At 48.8% G+C, this 24,280-nt stretch overlaps 1 protein-coding gene across 3 annotated transcripts in view; it reads right to left on the bottom strand.

The window, feature by feature from the left end:
* slc1a2b (solute carrier family 1 member 2b) overlaps positions 1 to 23,839 on the bottom strand; it is a 32,346-nt gene extending 8,507 nt beyond the window's left edge. For 2 of the 3 annotated variants that reach the window (XM_056598711.1, XM_056598712.1), the window contains exons 1-2: positions 23,678 to 23,839; positions 1,404 to 1,543 (exon numbers count right to left, since the gene is read on the bottom strand). In XM_056598711.1, coding sequence (XP_056454686.1) covers positions 1,404 to 1,533 — 130 coding nt within the window. In that variant the 5' untranslated portion in view covers positions 1,534 to 1,543; positions 23,678 to 23,839. The remainder of the gene's footprint in view (positions 1 to 1,403; positions 1,544 to 23,677) is intronic. The other variant, XM_056598710.1, reaches the window with a different exon arrangement.
* Between the last annotated feature and the right edge of the window lie 441 nt (positions 23,840 to 24,280).

The raw sequence follows: 24,280 nt of genomic DNA, 5'->3' as shown, positions 1-24,280 counted from the left end.
ACCCCACCCTCATCACCTCGAAGTGAACAGGCTGCTACTGGGTTCAGTGATAGGACTTATGGCCAGGCTAGTAATTAGTTACAGTTAGAGTTATTTTGGTGCTGACTGATGTGCTGAGGATGAATCATAATAATTGCTAAAGGGGTCGATTAATGCAATGAAACAGTGATAGGAATAACACCCCATGAACAAAAAACATATAATCAAATATAGGCTTGTTGGATCTATCTTCCCTATCTGTCTTCTATTTTTTCACCTTCTCCACTTCCACTTGCTCTTCCCCTCCCAATTATAAATGTTCCCTCTGAGAGCTGACAGCTGAACTTTACGTGGCCTCACTCCCTGTGTCGGGTCCATCCCCTGGCCCCTTCAGCCGTTCTTCTGCCCCGGCCGGACAAGGCTGGGAATCACAGCCCCTCCCAATCACTCCACAGGGTGTTTTACTTCCTCTGCTCCCAGACAACTGCCAATGATTAAAGAACCCAATGGCTCTTTAATAACCCCCAAACGAAGGCTGCTTGAATCTCCCTCCAGCTATTTATTCTTTAGGATGTCCACTGCGCCACCATTTACGCTCCCTTGCCACGTATTAAGCAGCCTTTGCTGACCTTCCTCGTCTTGGATGGCAATTTGTTTCCTGTGCAACATAGACATTGTCTTTTTGTCCTGCCTCTCTTGCCAGCCTCCTTGCGCCTCTGCCAAAAGATGGCAATGGTGCTGGCTTGTGCTGCTCTCAAGTTTCCTGTTTATTCCTTCGATTTCTGCCATTGATCATTGTTGCCAACGTTGCTTCTTTCAGGAATGGATGCCCTTTGGTGCATCTTATGCTCTGTTAAGAGCATTGCTACTGCAACTACCCCTAGGCATGCACTACTTTGTCGTAGATAACTCACAACAAGCTTGCTCCCTATTCTTTAAATACTCTCTTAGTCCGTTGTTATTTAGAGGCACTGATAGTAAGCAACAACTCTATTGCTTCATTCCCAAGCTTCCTTAGTTTCACACAGGTTTCTGGAAATTGTTCATGTTCGATCTTGTACCGTGTGAACATTGGACTTAGAATTGTAATGATGTATTTTATGATCAACGACTATGGTTGGCCCCGACTCAACACGATGTAGTATCCACCTACCTCAAAGAGAGAAAGAAAGACAGACAGACAGACAGACAGACAGACAGACAGACAGACAGACAGACAGACAGACAGACAGACAGACAGACAGACAGACAGTTAGACAGACAGACAGACAGAAGAAAGAAAGAAAGAAAGAAAGAAAGAAAGAAAGAAAGAAAGAAAGAAAGAAAGAAAGAAAGAAAGAAAGAAAGAAAGAAAGAAAGAAAGAAAGAAAGAAAGAAAGAAAGAAAGAAAGAAAGAAGGTTAACGATTCAGCTGGTGGACTGACCCAGGACGGTGAGGGTGAGCAGCAGGTTCTTCGACAAAGCGGCGCATATTTTGGCACATTTGTTCTGAGGCCGGGCTTCCACGGGCTCCAGCTGGCTCTCGTGCATCCTCACCTCCACTTGCTTCGGCATGTTGTTGGAACTGGAGACCGGGGGAACAAGAGCACCGAGGACAGGGTTATGGGTCATCCTGCACATTCCATGTCACGGTCCAATCACAGCTTATTGGTACACTTTGTTTCAGTTCATTGGATGTTCTTGTTGCGTGAGCAGGACAAAGGATGGATTATAAAACACAACTCTAATGAAACAATGCAGCAGCGAGCCTTGCAGATCAGATTATTCCATACTGTGTTACTGTGTGTTTGAGGAGCCCTTAGGGAGCCTTACTTAGATACAGCCTATTTTGAAAAACAGTAGCAAGCATGTGTCGATTCTAAAATCCTACTGATGTTAGGTAAATGAATGTAGGTGAATTTGAAACGTGTGATTTAATTTCTAATGAGATTCAGTGTACGATGTTTACATTATGTAATACAATTTGCTTAAGCTTCTGTCAAGATAAGCAAACCCAGCAGAGCTTGTCCGTGTAGATTATAGACCTATATGTTATGTGGTAATCCAGAATTGTTAAAAGCCATTGCATGCCCTATCAGATCAACAGGACTGCGCCCTTGCACGTCGAACTGCAGAGCTTGAAAGATAATCACGTGTTAAAATAAAACTGAATAGAGCAAATACAAATCAAATACACTTATTTGACATTATATTGTCATCAAATTAAAATGTGTAATAAAAATGTCATCATAATGGATAACGGCCAATAAAATCAATAGTAGAACGCTCTTGCCACTAGGCACAAGTTGCATGTTTTAGCAACGCCTGTGGTTCCTCACCATTTTAATGTTCTCATCTAAACCAGAATATAGAACCAGAATAACTCTAAAGTCTGCAGCGCGAATCCCTCATACTAAGAATTCCAGCACTCTCTCTAACGTGATGTAAGAGGATCGGAAAGAAGATAAATCAAGAGGAGCTGGCTTCAGCTGTTTGTCTCATACGGGGACCAGCAGATAAACTCAGGAGGAGGGGGGGTTGGCAGATGGAGAGGAGAGAACAGGTGAGCTGTGGGTGGCAACACCATATAGCGCAGATGCACATTTTCCTCTTTCTTTAAATATGTAGATCTATACAGGCTCTTTTCGTTTACTCTCCCATTATATATATCTCCTACCACCATCCCGTACTTGCTCGCTCATTCTCTCTCTCTCTCTCTCTCTCTCTCTCTCTCTCTCTCTCTCTCTCTCTCTCTCTCTCTCTCTCTCTCTCTCCCTCTCGTTCCCTCTCTCATTCTCTCTCTCTCTCCCCCTCTCCCCCTCTCCCTCCCTCCCTCTCTATATATATCTCCTACCACCATCCCGTACTTGCTCGCTCATTCTCTCTCTCTCTCTCTCTCTCTCTCTCTCTCTCTCTCTCTCTCTCTCTCTCTCTCTCTCTCTCTCTCTCTCTCTCTCTCTCTCTCTCTCTCACTCGCTCCCTCGCTCTCTCTCTCTTTCCCTCTCTTGTTCTCTCTCTCCCTTTCTCAAGCCAAAATTGACTGAAAATGTAGGACGTATTCAAACAAGAGCATTGCAAGGAATCATAGCCGTTAATGATTTTGTGTCCATTTAAATCCCAATGTGACCGACTAATGCCTCTTCTGCTGAGAGCAAGAAACTATTTTTTCATTTATTTTTACAACGTGTGGACTTTCAAGTAAGTTTAGTCATTTGGGTGTACTGTGAAATGCTTTTGCTGAGACTATTTTTTTTTTTATAGGTTTCTAATATGGAAGAGTTGATGGTTAATAACCAATTTGGACTTCAATAACTAGTTATGTACTTTAGGACATAGGACTAAGATAATGTGTTGCTTTGTTGCATTGTTTTGTTCAAGCAAAGATTAATACGTCCTTTTTTCAACCTGAATAACCTATGAATATCAGATATGGTAAGTGGTCACACAAACGAGTGTTCAATGAAGATATGTTTCTAAAAATCTGAACGCTCTCAGGGAAGTGACAGGCAGACAGACAGACAGACGGACCAGTTCCACTCCAATAGTCGCAATGTGAATAACCATCTTGACGCAAAAATTTAACTTGACAGTTATTATTAGGGGAAAAAAAGAAATGTACCAAAACACAAAACAAAACGGACCCCATACACCTGACAGCAGGAAGAGATGTGTCACTTTGTTTAATTAATTGGAGGGAAAGTAATTAGCATCTGCATCACGTGCCATTGAGGTGGCAACGAGTTAGTCAGAGAGCAACCAGCTGTGTCTCTCACGTAGTGTGGGGAAAGGCATCTCACCACCGCTTCATACTCTGCACCTTCCTCCTCCTCTTCCATTTCCTCCTCCTCTTCCTCCTCCTCCTCGTCTTCCTCCTCCTCCTTCCTCCTCCTCCCTCTCTCCCCCTTCTCCTCCTCCCCCTCCTCCTCCTCCTCCTCCTGTTCTTCCTCCTTCCTCCTCCCCCTCCCCCTCTCCCCCTTCTCTTCCTCTTTCTCCTCCTCCTCCCCCTCCTCCTCCTTTTCCTCCTACTCATACTCCATCTCCTCCTCCCCCTCTCCTCCTCCTCCCTGTATCCCTCCTCCTCCTCCTCCTGTTCTTCCTCCTTCCTCCTCCTCCTCCCCCTCTCCCCCTTCTCTTCCTCTTTCTCCTCCTCCTCCCCCTCCTCCTCCTTTTCCTCCTACTCATACTCCATCTCCTCCTCCCCCTCTCCTCCTCCTCCCTGTATCCCTCCTCCTCCTCCTCCTGTTCTTCCTCCTTCCTCCTCCTCCTCCTCCCCCTCTCCCCCTTCTCCTCCTCTTTCTCCTCCTCCTACTCATACTCCATCTCCTCCTCCCCCTCTTCTCCTCCTCCTCCCTGTATCCCTCCTCCTCCTCCCCTATCTTCTCGTCACACAGAGAGAGATGTGCTTTTCAACACTGACTGTCATCTTTTTCGAAATGTAAATTTTCTTTTCTCCATCTCTGACAGATTATACTAGAAGTTCTGACACGTTCTCTTTAGGTTATCTCAGAGAGAGGAAGCTTAATGTTGCCTTCAAGGTTATTTGATGCTCAAAAAGGACAAAGGACATCAAACAGCCAACCAATGAGCTGACCTTTAACCCCATGCCGGGGTTAAACCCTTGTTTTGTCTTCTGTACGCCCCCTACCCCGTAGTGCACCATAGCAGCCAATATATCTCATGTTTGAAAAGCTCAACAAAGACATGATAGACAGCCAGGCCAAATAGACGCACCATAAAAACACCCTCTATGTGGTCATCAGTCATGAGGTCTGCATGCAATACTGGACAGCCCCATCTACGCATGGCTACACAATATCACCCATACACACGTGCACACATACTCACATGCACACACACACACTCACACACACACACACACACACAAACACACACACACACACACACACACACACACACACACACACACACACACACACACACACACACACACACACACAAACACATACGTGCACACACAAACACATACACACAAATGCACATACTCACACACACGGACGCACACACAATCACATACACACACACACACACACACATGCACACACTCACGTGCACACAAACACACTTATTCTCCCACCACACAAATAACAGCCAGATCCTATTATGTTAAGACCCAGTCCTTGGAAGACGGGGTTGCATTGTGAGCAACGAGGAGACATGGAAACATCACGCCAACGTGAAGTACTTCCTGCACTCTGTGGAGTCTTTCACTACGCTCCCTCAGCTCTCCATTCTTCCGCAGTTTTCCGCGTGTTTGAAGAGAGCAACGGAACAATCAGCCAAACTCCGGGAATAAAACGCCCAAGACAAACGAGCCCAGAGATGTCATTCCAGGAGATGGATGAATGGAGTTAATTTAATTTCCCCCTTTTCACTCCCCTTCCTTTATTTTTAGCCCCTGGAAGAGGAAGCCGCCCCCAGCCGGTGCGGCCGAGACAGGAAATGAACCTGTCACAGATCTTACATCCGAGCCGTACGCAAACCCCTCCCCCCCTGCCCCACCCCATCCCCCCACTACCCCCCGGCATGGAGTTCTGGTTGCAGGGACACGACCACCCCCCCTCTAAACACTCTCACACACACACACACACACACACATACGCTCACAATCACACACACTCCCCCTCCCACAGACACTGGGAGCTTGAGGTCTCCGTTCCTAATAGGATCATTGTGTAAGGCTCTTAATGTTAAACTCTGGGGCTGAGCCATGTTAATTGAATTGTGAGGATGGCAGAGGGGCATGAAGTGGGCATAAAGAATGGACGGAGGCATCACTAAAACATTGTCTCCGCCTGAGCGCAAGAACGATAGTCATCATTATTAATATTGAAATTTGATCGTTTTCGATCACATCCTATGCTGCCAACATGCCGCCTCTCCACTGGGAGAGGAGAGCAGTTAACTTAGTAGTTAAGTTGTATCAAGTACGTCGAAGAGTGACAGGTCATCGACAAATGTTAGGCCATTCGATCACTCGTCAATCAATAGAGAATTGATTGACAAGTGAATCCATGAATCAATGCGTTAAGAGAGCCACTCTAGACGATGTAATGGAGTCGTACTTACTTCATTTGAACTGGAGTTGAGGTAAGCGCTATATACATGGACCAGGGTCAGATCCCAGCCGTTTGGTTTTTAAAAGAAAGCAAAGCGAGAAAATACATTAAATGGAAAAATATAAAAATATCCCCGTCATACGAGTTGCTCCATCCGAAAAGAAGGGAAGGTATCTACAAACATATACAATATGTACACATGTGTAGCGGTGGAGGTGTGGAGAGGCAACGACTTCCACCAGGCTCCAGGGTGCTGCTGAATGCTCTCAGCCCAGTCTACACCCCCCGGTCTCAGCTACGGAAACCTGGGATGCTACCCCCCTGGTCCTGATGTGTGCCAGACCACCCCCATGCCAACCCCCCCCCCCCACACACACACAAACACACATACACACACACTCTTGCCCACGCCCCCTCACATCCACACACACAAACACAGACACACACACACACACACACACACACACACACACACACACACACACACACACACACACACACACACACACACACACACACACACACACACAAATACATACTTAGGTATGTATTATATGTATATAACCTTGGAGGGGGTGGGGGGCGAGGCAATCCATGCAAAGCTTAGCAGTGAAATCCCTCAGGACAGAAATTCCTCATTCCCAGGACAATTTAATCCCCTAGAGAGCCGCCACTCTCCCTCACTCATCCCCTGCCGCTCAGTAGGAGCCCAGCACGCGGCGATCACCAAATAATGTCGACTAATGGTAGAGGGAAGGTGCATCCCTCTAGCATTTACAGTCGCTGGGATGGAAAGCCCAGACGAAGTGCGGACATACAGTCACTGATGTATCTGAGGTATGATTTGATGTCCAGGAGTGGGTCTTTCTGCACGGGAGGGGGGGGGGGGGGGCAGTGATATGGAGGGCAGCAGACAAAAGGATGAGGCACAGGGTGCATCAAGGGATGAGGAGGAGAGTGTGTTTTTGAAAGCACCTGAAGTCCTCCATTATTTTAACAGCTGGGAGTGCAGAGAGAGAGCTAAAGAGAGAGGAAGAGAGGAATACAGAGAGAGAGAGAGAGAGAGAGAGAGAGAGAGAGAGAGAGAGAGAGAGAGAGAGAGAGAGAGAGAGAGAGAGAGAGAGAGAGAGAGAGAGAGAGAGAGAGAGAGAGAGAGAAAAAATTAAGAAAAGAGAAAGAAGGAGAAGAAAAAGAAGAAGAAGAAGAAGAAGAAGAAGAAGAAGAAGAAGAAGAAGAAGAAGAAGAAGGAGAAGAAGGAGATGACACCAGAGGCATCAGCAGAGGTAGTGTCATGAGGAATCACTCGCTCTCTCGTCCCACGGTGTGTCACACACCGATTCAGAAGGACCACTTTGAGGATGTGTGTGAGAGCGAAAGTGCAATTCAAGAGCGAGAGAGATGGGTGGGATAGAGAGAGAGGGGGGAGAGAAAGAGAGGCTGTAGGGCACTAGGGGGCTGCGAGAGAGACACTAGATAATTTGGGGGTATTGAGGTCACACCGTCACCTCTGAGCCAAAAGAGAGGCCCATGAGGAGGGGGAGGAGAGGGGGGAGGGTTGGGGTGGGGGGAGGACAGAGTCTGCCATGCCCACTCTTGGCCGGGACCATGTGAAGCTCTCTGCTTCCTCTCCCTCTCTCATCTAAGGGGCTTTGTTTTGCGTGCAAACAGTTTTTTGTGACCCCAACGTCGCCGGCCAAGCACCGCATCCAAACTGGCAGCGGAGAGCAGGGGAGGGGAGGGGAGGGGAAGGGGATCCATTGGGGTACAGTGGGTATGGGGGAGGGGGGGGTGTAGCTGGGGTGATGGGGAGAAGGGGAGGGGGGAGCGGTGGGCATGCCCAGAATGCCGGTCCTTTCAACGGGCCGCTGATGTCATGCCTGTGCCCCAGCGTGGGAGAGCTCACCCCACCATCTCCAAGGTCCCCTCTTCCCTCCTCACCCTACCACTGCCCTCCTTCTCTCCGTCCCCAACACCATCCCCCTACTCCCTCCCCCATCACCAGCCCCCCTTCTCCCTCCCCCATCACCAGCCCCCCTTCTCCCTCCCCCATCACCAGCCCCCCTTCTCCCTCCCCCATCACCAGCCCCCCTTCTCCCTCCACCATCACCATCAACACCATCCTCTCTTTTCGACCTCACCGCACCATCCCCTCCTCAGTCCTCACCCCCCACCACCAACACCACCATCCCCTCTCTTCTCCTCTCCTCCTCCCACCACCAACACCACCACCACCATCCCCTCTCCTCTCCTCTCCTCTCCTCCTCCCACCACCACCACCACCACCACCGTCCCGGGGATGAATGGACCTCTGAGAAGCACCAGCCCATTGTGTCCCATAATCGACAACGCTTATCCCCGTTTTTATGCGGGGTGCCCGGGTACGGGGAGGCTCCCAGGGCGCTGGTATTGAGGCCCCGGGGCCACGTTGCGGAGCTGGACCAGAGGGGTTGTCGTAGCAACGCTCCGCGGCTTAAAAGGAACAAGGGGGAAGCGGTAAACTGCCTGCTGACACGCATGCGCACACACACCAACACACACGCACACATGCGGGCGTGTGCGTCATGCATATGCAGGGGCACGCACACACCAAGCTCAGGCCCCAAACAGCCAAGCATGCGTGCACATGCGATACGGGAACCTGCACTTTGAGTTTAAAGGGATGAGAAGCAGGGCTGCATGTTTAAAGCTTCCTGTGCAATACAGGACAGACTAAAGAAGTAATACGAGTTCAACAAACCCAAGACTAACCAATGCTGCTCGTAGATAAAGTCTGATAAAGAACCCCCCCCCCCCCCCCCCTCGACAACGATGTTAACGGGCGACTAGAATCCCGTCCTTGGCTCCTGATGAATGGGAGCCCTCTCCCTTGGAGAACAGGGCTCCTCATGTACACTATCATTATCATGAACCGCACGTCCTTACGACCCCTAAGCGACGATACGTCCGGCCGGCCCACCAGCCCCCCAGGAGTGTGCGTGAGACGTGCACGGGGGCCGCCATGGAAGTGGCCCCTTCAGTTTCCCACTGGGTCCAGCGAGGGGCCCGGGGGCCCGGTTCTCATGACCGGAGTCCCTCAATGCAGGGTGAGGTAAAGACAACTGGAACCAGGCCAGGCCCGGGTATCTCTGCTCCCCCCCCCCCCCCCCCCCCGAACCCCCCCCCCACACACACACACACACACACACACACCAACACACTTGCGATTTGCTGCGCTGCTTTGCATCGGAAGTGGAAGATAAATTCTTCTCGGGGGGGGTGCAGAAAGGGGGTCTTTGTCACCCTTTGACGGTCCCCGCTCCTCATTTGGTATGCGAGATGGTTTCCAGGCGGCTGAATGCACTCCGAGGTCGGCTGTCGTTCCCTGCAGCTCTGAGGACCCGCCGCTGAAGGAAGAGCTAATTGTAACATCTACGACGGGTTCACTTCTAAACGTTTAGGTTTTTACGTTGTTGGGTCTTTGTGTGCTTTCGTGTGAGGTGTATTTGCTTTTTGAGAGAAAATAGTAACCGTACTTATTGTCCTCTGGGAGAGGCACTGTGGAGAATGTATGTACCACGCGGAGGAGCGTTGAATTGAAGGCAAAGGGCCATGCGATGAAACCAAATCAGATGCATGAAATCCCACCCCAATAAACAGAGGGAGAGAGTGAGAGAGAGAGAGAGAGAGAGAGAGAGAGAGAGAGAGAGAGAGAGAGAGAGAGAGAGAGGGAGAGAGAGAGAGAGAGAGAGAGGGAGAGAGAGAGAGAGAGAGAGAGAGAGAGAGAGAGAGAGAGAGAGAGAGAGAGAGAGAGAGATAGAGAGCGAGAGCGAGAGCGAGAGAGAGAGAGAGAGAGAGAGAGAGAGAGAGAGAGAGAGAGAGATATTCGCGTTATATTCTCTCTGTCGTTTAGTCCCTGCCCTCCCCGGTGCAGAACGCTGATGCTAGCGGCGAGAAGGTGGGTAGATGCATCCCGGCTGCCTGGCTCACAGCCCCTTCTGCTGCACAGAGCACCGTCTCCGCTAATTAGTTTCACATCCCATCTTCACACACTCCCTCACACGTACACGCACACACCAACCACCTCGTGCTTATTTCGGGGACCCGTTTGTACGCACCTGTTGATTACGTACTCGACAACCGTTCAACGTTGTACCGCGTCCGGGACGGAACAAAGGAATCCCCCCCCCTGCTGTGCTGCCCGCCCCGGTTGCTCTCTCACCGCAACCGTTTTATTTCCCAATTTAGATTCCACAGTCCCTAGTTTCCCATCACATCCCCCCAAACCCCCCACCGCCAACGCCCTCACACCCACCTCATGAGGTGGACATATCAGCATTCTGCCAATGCATGAGTGAACCATACGTCGTCCCCCCCACCCCCCCCCCCCTGCTCCTCATACCTTCTGTATGGTTTCCCTTTGTCTGCCTGCGTGTCTTTGTGTCCGTAATGAGGCGCCGATTAGAGGGAGAGGCTCTGGGAACGCATGGCCCACTGTCTCTGGGATGCGACCAAGGCTGTTTGTAATGATGTGTTTACAGACCCATTGTGTTGGTGGGGGGAGAGAGAGATAAAAAGAGAGAGAGACAAAGATGGAGAGAGAGAGAGAGAGAGAGAGAGAGAGAGAGAGAGAGAGAGGTTGTTGGCTGAGTCCCACTCACAAGGGTAATTATAGATTGGTCACGTCGCACCACAATGGGGAAATATTAGCGGGCCACACAAGAAGTGCCCCCCCCCCCCCCCCCCCCCCTTCGTTCCCTCCCCCATTATGAATGGGGGTACCAAACACCAACTGTATTCATTGTGTTTGGTGTGCAAATGTGTCAAGTGTGGTGGTAATGAGCGAAAGGTTATGTTTGAAAGTGGTGTGTACAGTCATGTGTTATCCGAGAGAGGCTTTAAGATACGCTTGTATCATACCTGGACCTCTCACACACATACACATACACAAACAAAACCGCGTATACACACACACACACACACAAACACACACAAACACACACACACACACACACACTCATGCTTGCACAGACACTTACAGGTGTACAATTGTACATGCACACACACTCAAAAAATACACACACACACACACTTCCATGCATTTAACACAACCAGATACATGCGCAAAGAATAATACAAATTCAAACGCAAACGTATAGACAAACACACATATCATAGATATAGATATATGTATATCTTCTCTCTCTCCTATCCTCCATGCATTTAAAGTGAGCCACGCCTCAAAAGCTCAGATAATCCATCTCTTGGCCTGACCCATGCTATAGAGCTCCCAAGCCATATAGGGCTTTCATCTGCCAAGGCTGTCCAATAGGATTTCACCTCCCTTTCTCTCTCTCGCTCTCTCTCTCTCTCTCTCTCTCTCTCTCCATCTCTCTCTCTCTCTCTCTCTCTCTCTCTCTCTCTCTCTCTCTCTCTCTCTCTCTCTCTCTCTCTCTCTCTCTCTCACTCACTCTCTCTCTCTCTCTCTCTCTCTCTCTCTCTCTCTCTCTCTCTCTCTCTCCCTCTCTCTCTCTCCCATCCCTCCCTCCCCCCTCTCTCTATCTCTCTCATCTCTCTCCCCCCACCTCTCTCTCTCTCTCTCTCTCTCTCTCTCTCTCCCTCTCTCTCTCTTTCTCTCTCCTATTAGACCATTTTTACCTGGTGGCCATAGTCGTTAGTTGGGTGGGCTAACCACCCAACTGAATCTTTGGAAGCAAGAAAGTATTCAGAATGTGTATAGATTGAGTTGTCATGGTTTCCATTGCATTGACTGTTCGCAGCCACCACCACCACCACAACCACCACCACCACCACCACCACCACCACCACCCACATCTCAGCCGCATCTGTGAAGCAGTGCTGGCAAAATTCAGATAATGATAATCCAATGGATGCGTGTCTTTTGATGCGTTCCGTTGAGATTCCCCCACAGGAGCTCATTAAATCCTCCAGTTAGTGTAGGCAAGACACCCCCCACCCCATCCTCCCCTCACTCCTTCCCTCCCCCCTGGTCCAGCCCAGCCCCCACGCAGCCAGGGAGCCACATGACTGTACACCCGCTGTTGTGATGTACAGACAGAGAGCGCTGGGGAGAGAGACAGAGCAAGAGAGAAGGAGGAAGCAATGAAGAGAGAGATAGATGGAGAGGGAGAGAGAGAGAGAGAGAGAGAGAGAGAGAGAGAGAGAGAGAGAGAGAGAGAGAGAGAGAGAGAGAGAGAGAGAGAGAGAGGTGAGGGAGGAAGGGAGAGTGAGTGAGTGAGTGAGTGAGTGAGTGAGTGAGTGAGTGAGTGAGTGAGTGAGTGAGTGAGTGAGTGAGTGATGTAGAGGCACGATAGAGAAGGAAATGTAATTCCCGTAGAAAGTCTACGGGAATTACAAATGAAAATATTGAATGCATCTATCGAATACACACAGCAATTCCCCAGGCTGTTACCCTAATCATATGCATATGTCTGTTGTTAGCACATACCATAATCATATGCATATATATGTCGTTAACACATACCCTAATCATATGCATATGTCTGTTGGTAGAATCTACCCTAGTCATAAGCATATGCATTTTATATCCAGCAAAAATAACTATAAACACACTATAAATGTGTGTTTGAACTAAAGATAACTTTTCACACATGAACCCAGGGATAGGAAGGGACAGAAATGGAGAGTGAGAGAAAGAGGAAGTGAGAGGGAGAGTTAGGGAGAGGTAGAGAAAGGGAGAGGGAGAGAAAGGGAGAGGGAGAGGGAGAGAGAGACAGGGAGGAGCATTATGGGTTATAGATGCATGATGGTGGTGGTTGGAGCAGGGGTGCGGGGAGAAGGGGGAGATGGGGGAGAAGGGGGAGGGGATGTATTGCCTGAAGGTGGGGGGGGATGGAAAATACTGGAATGGAAGACAAAGGAATGCCGGATGAGATGTGGGGGAGGGCGGCAATGGGGAGGAGAAGGTGAGGGTTACAGGAGAGCTTCAGAACATGGGCATAAGACCCGGGTCTCAATGGATCAGGCCTCTTCAGGGGGCCGCAGTGTTATTGTGGTGAGGTTGTGAGTGTGAGTCCCAGGGGGCTTAGGTCTGTGTTGTCAGGCGGCCCGGCCCGTGAAATATGATTACAACACAATTCACCGCGCAACAGAGCGATGACATGTCAGAGTCACCGCCCACTCACACACGCATCCACCAGGACGCAGAGAGATACACATTCTGACCTCGCTCTCTCTCTCAGAATATAGATACACAACTCCCACACACACACACACACACACACACACACACACACACACACACACACACACACACACACACACACACACACACACACACACACACACACACACACACACACACACACACACACACAAACACACATACTGTATATACACATTCTGATCGCTCTCTCTCTCAATATATATACTATGTACTGTATATAAATATCTACAATCCATAAGTATATACATATATATAATATATATATATATATATATATATATATATATATATTATATATATATATAATATATACATATATATAAAGTAAACATACACACACCTGCGCTCAACCTCACCTATATAACAGAGCAATCTCTCTCTCCTTCTCTCTCTCTAACACACATCCATACACACACAGACACAGACACACACACACAAACACACACAAAAGCGCCCACTATCGTAATGTTGCCTCACAAGCTCATAAATCTCCCCTGATATCTTCCCCTGTGCTATCAGGGCCAGGGTGACAGGGTGAAGGGTTGAAGGGGTGAGTGGGTGAAGGGATGTGAGGAGGAGAAGGGGAAGGGCTGACTGAGGCGATGAGAGGGTGAGGGATGAGAGAGTGAAGGGATGAGAGGCTGGGGGTGAGAGGGTGAAGGGATGAGAGGCTGGGGGTGAGAGGGTGAAGGGATGAGAGGCTGGGGGTGAGAGGGTGAATGGATGAGAGGGTGAGGGATGAGAGGGTGAAGGGATGAGAGGCTGGGGGTGAGAGGGTGAATGGATGAGAGGCTGGGAGTGAGAGGGTGAAGGGATGAGAGGGTCAGGGTCTAGCTCTGCCGTGGCCATTAAGAGTAGGGCTGTAGATAGATGTTCCCTCTCTAATTAAACAGCCCAGGCGGCGAGGGTCCAGATGGATCTGTTCCTCTCTGCTCACACAGAAACACAGATACACACACACACACACACACACACACACACACACACACACACACACACACACACACACACACACACACACAGAGAAACCGACACAAAAATACACACATACACACACACAGACACACACACACACACACACACATACACACACACACACACACACACACACACACAACATAATTGAAAGACTTCCAGATCGTTGACATTCTCAATTGTATTCATCGGATATTTTATAGCACCACTCGGCCATGTTTGCCTCTGGCATGTCTTTGCCCGTAACATGTTCTCCATAACACTTCCCATTAAAATATTAACCCATATTAGTGATACCAGAGTCTAATGTATTATTCACAACATGATTCCATATTGATGTACTGTTGAGGGATATTTCTGTTTTTCCCGTATCTTATAGGCTCCAACGATGGGGAATTCATAGGAAAGGCCTGCAGACCTAAACACATTGATAGTGCTCGTCTTACCTTTGTGTGTCACAAAGAAGCACCATATGGCAACAGCCAGCAGGAAACATGCAATGCTCATTAAAACTAATATATTGGAGTCCACCATATGTGTTGACGCTTCAGCACACATTCCAACAAGGCCTTGTTGTTTGTTGTGTGTGAATGTGCAATCTTCACCTTCGTCCTGTGCATGCACATGTGAATTAATCGTGATTCTCTCCCCGCTAATGCGTTCGAAAAAGGCAGTTTGACAAGAGCAGGGAGGAAATTGTAATCATTCCATACTCTGACATACTATGTAGGATTTGTTACTGTTCTGTCGCTTCTGGCATTATCTGTCTCTATTGTCTCTGTCCTCCAAGATAAGTTCATAGGATTTCATACTTTATCTTTCCATCTGAATTGTTACCTATTACCAAGACTGTAATTTCCGTTACTGTAATATTTGTTTATAATCCATTTATATTTTAAACACAACTCTCTTATTTTTTTTATTTTTTTTATTCAATTATAACATAGGCAACGCAATACTGCTGTCACAATTGGCTCCTATAACTCAAGCCTTCATCCACCATTTCAACAGATTCAGCCGTCACATGTCCTCTCCACACCTTCCCATTGGCCTCTTGGTTCCTCTGAGCCCAATTATGGAGTCTGGGGGAGGTGTTTGTGTGTCGTCTGCTCTCACAGCTCCGCCGTAAACCACAGGCTCTTTATTATTAACCGAGGTAGGCGGGGAACACAACAGGACGGGCTGATAATTATCACCAGGTTTATTAAAAACCGGAGAGCGAACTAGTCAAGGTTTTAAGAACAATTACTCCTGGGCCTATTGAAAGGACTTACCATAAGGGAGGGTACAGATATTGCACTTCTCAGAGTATTGCAGCGCTGGGTTTATTAATTAAACATTAAAGCCACGAGACTCTGTTATGAGATTCTGTAGACTTGCAGCTGGGCTCGATTGGAAACATGTAAGCGATTAACAGAGAGTTTTAACAAACCCTCTCTTTTTTTGAGGGGGATTGGCACCGTGTGCTCTCCTTTCAGAACCGCGTCGTGGACCCTTTCAGATCAGGACACCGTCCGTGGCTCTGTGGAATGTCCTCCTGTTGCGTGTGCGTTTCCGAGTGCGGCACTATTCCGATTGGTGGACCCTTGGCATCTGAAACACACACGCCCTGTTCAGGGGGGTGCATGCGCCGTGATCTGGCCTGCAGCACACTGTTGTTCTTTCCGCCACAGCGTTTCCCCAAGCCTACTTTGTCAAACTATGTAAATATTTCTTTAGCCGCACACAGAACCCTCCGGAATGCCATTCAGAGCGGCTGAACAACCGCACTCTGTCTGCCCACCAGTGATGACAGTCTTCCCTGTGGTCGGGTTCAATCACGATCAATTCAATAAACCGGTGCACATTAGTGGCATGAGTCACATTCCCATTGGTTGATTGGGCCCTGAGGGCACCTCCCCCCACCCCCCACCCCCCATGAGCAAGGCATGCCTAAAGACAGCTCAGAGGGTTCTCTGAGTAACCCAGAACAACACCAGTATGAACATGACTCACTCAGACCCCCCTGACACTGGGAAAACCTGGCCCCTCGTGACATCACAGACCTCTGAGGCAGGACAGACGGAGAGACAGGGACACGCCGAGAGAGACAGACAGAGAGGTGGACAGGTGGACATCCGGACAGGTGGACAGGTGGATCTCCGGACAGACAGACAGCGAGACATGCAGACGGAAGGATGGATGAATTAATCGATAAAGAGAGAGAGAGAGAGAGAGAGAGAGAGAGAGAGAGAGAGAGAGAGAGGGGGGGATGCGGAAGATAGAGAGAGAGATAGTTAGAGAGAGATAGATAGATAGATAGACAGACGGATAAATAGAGAGTGATAGATAGAGCGATAGATAGAAAGATATATAGATAGAGAGATGGAGGATCGATATGGTAGATAGAGGGATGGACAGAGAGAGAGAGATAAAGAGATGGATAGAGAGATAGAGAGATGGATAGAGAGATGGATGGAGCGATAGGTGACTGCAGGGCGTCCTAATTAACCAGTGTGTAATGCGGGGGACAAAGAGGGCCCTCACAAAGCCGTCTCTGTGTGCAGCGGCCATTGAGGTGGGCCGCTCTTGGAACATGCCACCCCTCCTAGAATAATGGGTCACTCAAGAGGCCTCTGAAGCCGGTTCACAGCGCCCCGGGCTGGGAACCCGTGAGCACGTGGGTCCCTGGGAAGAGAGGGGAGAGAGGGGGTTCACCCCCTCGCCCCCTCGTCCAACTCCTCCGCAACATGTGAGAAGCAGGCGATGAAGGGGGTGTTTGTGTATTCCGAGGGACTCGCCGTGGAGGTAAACACATGCCGCTGGGCAGCGATTGGCCGATCAGCGTGGCACGCAGAGCTAGCGATTGGTCCGGGGGAGAGGGGGGGGGGGGGGGGGGGGGGGGGGGGGGTAATCGGTAGCTTAGCAGGGGGGGGAAAGACGCAGTGTTACGGGGGAAACCACGGGGCGAGGGCTGGGTAAGAAGGGTTGAGGGTATGAAAGGACCTGTGGGAATAGGGGGGAGAGGGGGGGGGGGGTATTCCGGAAAGAGAGGGAGGCGGTTGCGGGTACCATGGTTACCCCCCCCCCCCTTGACCATCAGAGTCGGGGGGGTTATTGTCCTCGATGCTGAAGTTCTCATGCGAGCCCCGTTCTGGCTCCCAGTGTGTTGCAAAGTGATGGAGGTCTGGGCGATTAACTGAACGAGTGGCAGCTCTGTGCAGTGCTCCCACAACTCAGGCTGTTTGCATGGCTCAAGAGAGACAATAACGCAGGACTACCCCCGGCGAGGGACAAAGGGCCCGCGAACCTCCCTCTGGGGCCCATTACTTTAAGATTTGTGGGATGGGGTGAAAGGCTGAGGAAGAGGAAGAGAGAGGCACGGCGGTCAATGGCGACGATGCCACTTTTCCGTTTTCTCTTCTCTCGTCATGGTTAAACAGAGGCGTCGCAGAATGTATGGATGACATCGCATCACATCTCGGTCGCCGGTCAATGGCGTGCGGTGTGGGACGGTAAATCATGCTTTTGAAGGATGTAGATCGGGCACCGTTCAAAACGATATTCAGAACGTTTCATATTCATTTATATAGCAAGACAAAACCCCAAGAGGCCAATGCCGGTCCATCTAATAACCAAAACAAATCGGAGCCATTGTTTCCCAGGGCGATTCTTTAGAAGTGTTGGACCATGCGTTTAATGATTCTCTTAATGTGCTTACATTATTATGCTTTTGTTGGACCACAATGGAGGGATTGTTGTCAATGGGGGGGCCTTTGGGGGCAAGGGAGAGAACGAAGACAACCTCTACCCTTTGTGAAGCTCCCCTACATCTAACACTGACACCACCACATCAACTACCCCACCACAACCTCCATCACTACCACCACCATTACCTCCACAACCACCACCACCTCCATCACTACAACCACCACCACCACCACCTCCATCACTACAACCACCACCACCTCCATCACTACCACCCCCACCACCATCACTACCACCACTGGCTTAACTAACACCACCACCTCCTCCACCACCACCACCACCACTACCTCCATCAGTACCACCCTTCCTCAATTTTCCTTACTAACCTGATGTCTGATGATACTTGTTCCAGGTGCATGATGGGATCAGAAAAATGTAACCTCAACCTCTGACTAGCTAGCCTCTAGCTAAACATTTAGCGACAACCTCTAACTAGCTAGCCTCTAGCTAAACATGTAACCCCACACTCTAACTAGCTAACCTCCAGCTAAACATGTAACCTCAACCTCTAACTAGCTAACCTCTGCTAAACAGGGCCGATGAGAGCTTGTGAAACCTTTATCATCAGACTTGAGTTCCCACTAGAAGATAAAACATTTCCATAATTGTGCTGTCCTTCTATGTGATAATCTGCTTGGCTGTAAATAACCTGACCCGTTGACTTCACCTCACTGATACTGTCACTATGGCTTTAGAAGATAGCGGTGGCAACCTTTCACCTGACCTGGCCCAGGTGAACCCATTACATTTCCTGACACCTGATTGACAAGTGGGAATAAAAGCACAACAGCAACCACTTCACGCAGCCGAAGCACTGCATACGGTGTCAAGGAATCTATGCGCAGTGTGGTGGTGCAAGCCTCGATGCCATCTGTATTTTGGCTCAGTAGTATTCACTCACAACTCGAAGCCACCCGAAGACCTCCTTGGGGATTCGTTATCTCAGCGAGACGAGATGAAACAAAAAAAGGAGCAACGACAATGAGGAGGGATAGCACTGACATGTTGAATTTACATTTTTCATTCCTCTTCTCAAAGTGAGTGGTTTGGTCGTTTCATGATATCTCGTATCCCCCCAGCCCCGCCCCCCTCCCCCCCCTCTCCCCGAGGGCGGCCAGCTGAGATCTATCGCCGAACCGCCTGCAAGGCTGGCCCGGTTGAAAGCCTGCGTTTCTGTTTTCTGTTGTGATGCTGTCACACAGTAGAGCGGAGAGCCAACCTCATTGTGTGGTCAGCCCATGGGAAAGAAGCTGCTCTGTTCAGCCCTCTGACAACTGAAACATTGCCTCTATGGGCAGCAGGAACTTCAAGGACAAACAAACACACACAAACACACACAAAAACACATACACGCACAAAAGAAAGGGGGGGGGGGGGGGGGGGGGGGGAAGCATATTACTCACATTTGGCGGATTGATGCCAAGTCTACTGGGTGGGAGATGGATCTCCATGTAAGAACTGGAAAAACGACCTGTGAGCTGCTCTTAGCCACACCGACGGACGTGCACAGACACATACATGTTTGGGACGGATTAGGAGGGACAGGGAGGAGGGAGGGAGGACGGAGGGAGGAGGGAGGGGTTGACACGTCAGTAGGCGAGAGAGATGGATGAACAGAAGGCAGCGGTGACAGAGGAGGTTGGGCAACGGTGTTTTGGCAGCTCCTGTGTCTTCCCAGGAGGATTATGGCAGGGCACTGGTTGGATGGCCACTGGTTGGATGGCCCAGCGCTCCACAGAGGAGCTCTATGGAGGGGAGGTGGTGCGCGTCCGTATTGGGGGGGTACACAACGATGCGGCGCAATCTGCCCAACATTACTCTCTCGCGCGCGACACACACACACACACGCATGCACGCATGCACACACATAGACATATATGCCCAGACTCATATACAAACCCATTCACATACACAACGTATTCATGCATTCCTTCATGCACACACACACACACACACACACACACACACACACACACACACACACACACACACACACACACACACAAAGAGAAACGGACACACACATATATGCACTTACGTACACACACACACACACACACATACACACAAAACCAATAAACACACACATGTGCATGTGAATACACACACGTATGTGTGGGGCAGTCTTTGTAGTGCCATGAACTCTTCCGTTCTGCTCCTCTCGTCTCTCGTTCATCACATACTTCATTCCGTTTCATTTCTCTATCTCTTCGCCTTACTCCAGGGCCATCTCCCCAAATCAATCCATCTCTCTCTCTCTCTCTCTCTCTCTCTCTCTCTCTCTCTCTCTCTCTCTCTCTCCCTCTCTCTCTCCCTCTCTCTCTCTCTCTCTGTCAGACACTCTCTCTCTCGCTCTCCCTTACATCCCTTGCTCTCTCTCCCTCTTTATTTCTCCATCTCCATCTCCATTTCTCTCTCATACTCATTAGGGCTCTCTTTTATATTCTCCCTCTCCCTTCTCTTCACACACTTTGTGTCTGTATTACACACGTATTCTCTCTCTCTCTCTCTCCAATCTCCATCTCTCTCTTCCCACCTCTCCCCTCCTCCAGCTCTTTTGTCACAGGTTTTCTCCCTCTATATGTCTTATTATGTCTCTCCTTGTTTTTCTATTGATCTGGCTCTCGATCTCTCCATCCTATCCCTCATATAAATTATCTCTATCTCTTTCTATCGCCCTGCCCGTCTCTCTCTTCCTTTTTGTCGGTCTCTTTGTCTTTTTCTCTCTCTCTCTCTCTCTCTCTCTCTCTCTCTCTCTCTCTCTCTCTCTCTCTCTCTCTCTCTCTCTCTCTCTCTCTCTCTCTCTCTCTCTCTCTCTCTCTCGCGCGCTTTTCTGTATTTTTCTCTCTCTTTGGCACACACACCCACACAGCAGGCTCGTTTTCTAGATGCCCGGTTGAATAATGAAGTATTTGGAGATCATAGCAGACATTCTCTGTTGGCCCAGGGATAAGGAAAAGATCCAAAACAGCGACAATAGCTCTGGACACGGTTCAACTTTGCCATAAATTCCTGGTGCTAGACTCTGTACTGTGTGTGTCTGTATGTGTGTGATTGTGAGTGTGTGCGTGTGTGTGTGTGTTTTATACAATTAAAATTCATGAATGAAATGCAAAGAAACAGCTTGCTCTTGTGCGTGTCCTGATCTTTGGCGTAACTTTGACTGATACAAGCACTAGTTCATGTGATCCACCCCCCCCCCCCCCCACCCCCCGCTTCACAGTGTCCATTCTAGCAAATAGGTCAGAACCTGGAATCAAAAGCACAGCAGCATTGTGGCTTTGAGGAAATATCAGATGGTGTTCACCTCTGTGGGCTGTCTGGACCATCTGTTCTGTAGTCTCTAGTCCTCCTCACCTCACCTCCTCACCCTCACTTTCCTCACCAGATCACCCTGTTGGAACACTAGGATTACATATGCGTGTGTGTGTGTGTGTGTGTGTGTGTGTGTGTGTGTGTGTGTGTGTGTGTGTGTGTGTGTGTGTGTGTGTGTGTGTGTGTGTCTGTGTGTGTGTGTGTGTGTGTGTGTGTGTGTGTGTGTGTGTGTGTGTGTGTGTGTGTGTCTGTGTGTTTGTGTGGTTGTGTGTGCTTATGTGTGTGTGTGTGTAGCAAAATGCATACACGTGTGTGTGGCGGGATGCTTACTCCCAAATGATATATCCTAAATACGTATATTTCTAGAGAATGGACTCGGATCACATTGAATGCTGCTGAAATACAAATATAAGCATGAATAAATACATTTTCATTGCATTATTTATTTGTTTTCCACACCTATGTGTCAATGTTTTCCATGAAAATATAAAATCCCCTACAGCCATAAGCGATGCAGGCTCAGTCCACCCTCACTTAACATAAAACCACCGTGTTTTACAGCTGTAAAGTACACCCTTGAGATAAATAAACGTGCTTTCCCATAATGCAACTGAGAAATACCCCCACCCCCCCCCCTCCTGTGGAGATCTCTGGCATGCAGGCTACTTTGAAATGGTGATTGGCAGGTTGGCCATTGCACACCCTCGAGCATGCAACAAGCCTTGAGCCTCGGCTGCATGGGTTTCATCAGGGGACCGAGCGACACATTCAGGGGGCCCGGAGCCACCGGCCAGGCTGAATTAAAAGACATCAGCGGTGCTGAGCTTCTACCCCCAATGAGACTGGAGCGAGGAGATGTGGATGAAACGGAAAGCCCACCTTCGGAATGCCATCCATCACACATCGGGCGCCGCCTTCTCGTGATGAGCAAGGCAGTAACTCAACGTGAATAATAGAAATGCGCGGCGTTGGACCCTGAAAGGGCGCCGCTATATGCAAGTTCAACGTACTCGATGGTCCAATGAAAATGCGATGTGAATTGATCAATTAATGGCTGGTTACCATGGAGACATGAATGGTGTGTGTGTGTGTGTGTGTTTGTGTGTGCGTGTGTGCGTGTGTGTTTGTGTGTGCGTGTCTGCGCGTGTGTGTGAAAGAAAGAAAAGGGAATGGGAGATGGAGAGAAGAAAGGAGAAGGAGAGAGATTGAGGGGGGCCGGAGAGAGGGACAAGGAGGTGGAGGGAGAGAAAGAGGGCGGGATCGACGGAGGAGGGCGAAGAGAGATAGAGATGTGATTGGTTGGGGAGTTTGGTGGCGATGGTAAGGTGGTTACTCAGAGATAACAGTGGAAAAACGTATTCAATAGAAAATCCCACGATAAAGGGAAACACGTATTTTCATGCCCATGTCGTCAGTGGACAAATAATCTGCCAATAATCAGTTTCGCAAGCATACACTTGAAAAGCACGGATTACAATTATTTCTTAATAAAATAAACGAAAGGTAGGCTGCAAAAGAGAAACAGCTGCGGCTGTAAGCAACACGCAGCGATGTATATCAGGGCGAATGCATGCATTCCCGTTTGAAGTACAGGCGCTGCCTGCCTGTCATTATCTCCGCTGAGGCGACTCTGGACCCACCGATACTCACTCGTATCTGTGCAGAACTCAAGAACACTCGAGGATTTCACATTAAACGCAATGGAAACAAACCACTTGTATAGTTTGAGTCATTTTTTTATCATCACAAATGACAGGGTGAGCTGCTGGATTTGGAAAATAGGTTGTATTTAGATTAAACCAGATGTCATGAAATATTTCGTTCCTTATAACTTCACGTGTGGGATGCCTTCGCTGACAAAACACTGCAGATGAAACTAATTTGCAGCGCAACTAGCAGATACCGTTGCAGCCCGTGTTGAAAGGCATGTGGATGCTTTTTACACAGGGGGAGATCAGCTGAAAGCTGCACCGTCTCAGCTGCTCCACCCTAACGGCTCTACCGGACATGTGGGTTATTCATCGTTCATCTTAAAATGACTTTGTGTCATCTCTGCATGTTGGGATTTAAAATTCGTTTTCGATATTTCTTTTTGTTTTGAGATTTCTGCTGTTATGACCTGATCTTATTTGAAGAGAAAATATATAGGCTAAGAGCAAAAAATTATCAAAGCAAAAGTTTGACAATGTGCAGCCTTATCAGATTAAAGGATTTAACTCTTGTTTATTTCTTTGTCTGTTTTTTCAGAAATTGAACCATCTTTAATGCGCTGCAGATTACAAAGTCCAACATGATGCTTAATATTTAAACGTTCATATTTGATCGTTATGCTTTTGTATTTTCATTAATTAAATAGTTTTTCCGCAAGAAACGATGACGAAAACAACACAATAACGTTAAAAAAAAAAAAAGCGCGTCTCACCTCTGCTGACAGACACTGAGCTGCTGGCTGAAATTACTTTGGTGTGCGGGTCCCTGGTTGATCCCTGGCGGTTCCCTGGTTGATCCCTGGTGGTTCCCTGGTTGATCCCCGGTCAGGTCTATGGCATCGGCTTGTTGTGGAGAGGCTCTGGTAGAGGAGTACGCACCGGGTCCAGGTTAGGATCGCTTCTTGGTTCCTCTTGATAGTCCGTGGAGCTCTGCGCTCATCAGTCCAACTGAATGAGCAGATCGTGGCTCACCTCGCTCCTTTGCGCTCTCCTCCCCCTCCCCCTCCGGCCCCTTTTCCCTTTCTGTTTGTCTCTCCTGCTTTGGTATGCCGATTCTCGTTGGTTAAAGATGCACCCCAACGCCCACTAGAAGCTGCGTGTTTTAAATACATTAAATACGCTTTAGAAGTGGGCTTTTGGCTGCAGGGCGCAGACTGAGTATAAGAATCGGAATCAGAATCAGAAAAGTACAAGAGTAGAGTAAAATTGGTTCCTCAACAGCAACATAGCAGCAACAATCATGCTAGATACAAGATAAAGTAAATAAAGACAAGTACAAATATAAATATTTTAAACATAAGTTACAATTTGTAGCA

The sequence above is a fragment of the Gadus chalcogrammus genome, chromosome 9, assembly GCF_026213295.1.
Source record: "Gadus chalcogrammus isolate NIFS_2021 chromosome 9, NIFS_Gcha_1.0, whole genome shotgun sequence".
Taxonomy (NCBI): domain Eukaryota; kingdom Metazoa; phylum Chordata; class Actinopteri; order Gadiformes; family Gadidae; genus Gadus; species Gadus chalcogrammus.
This window is presented reverse-complemented; position numbering and strand designations above follow the sequence as displayed.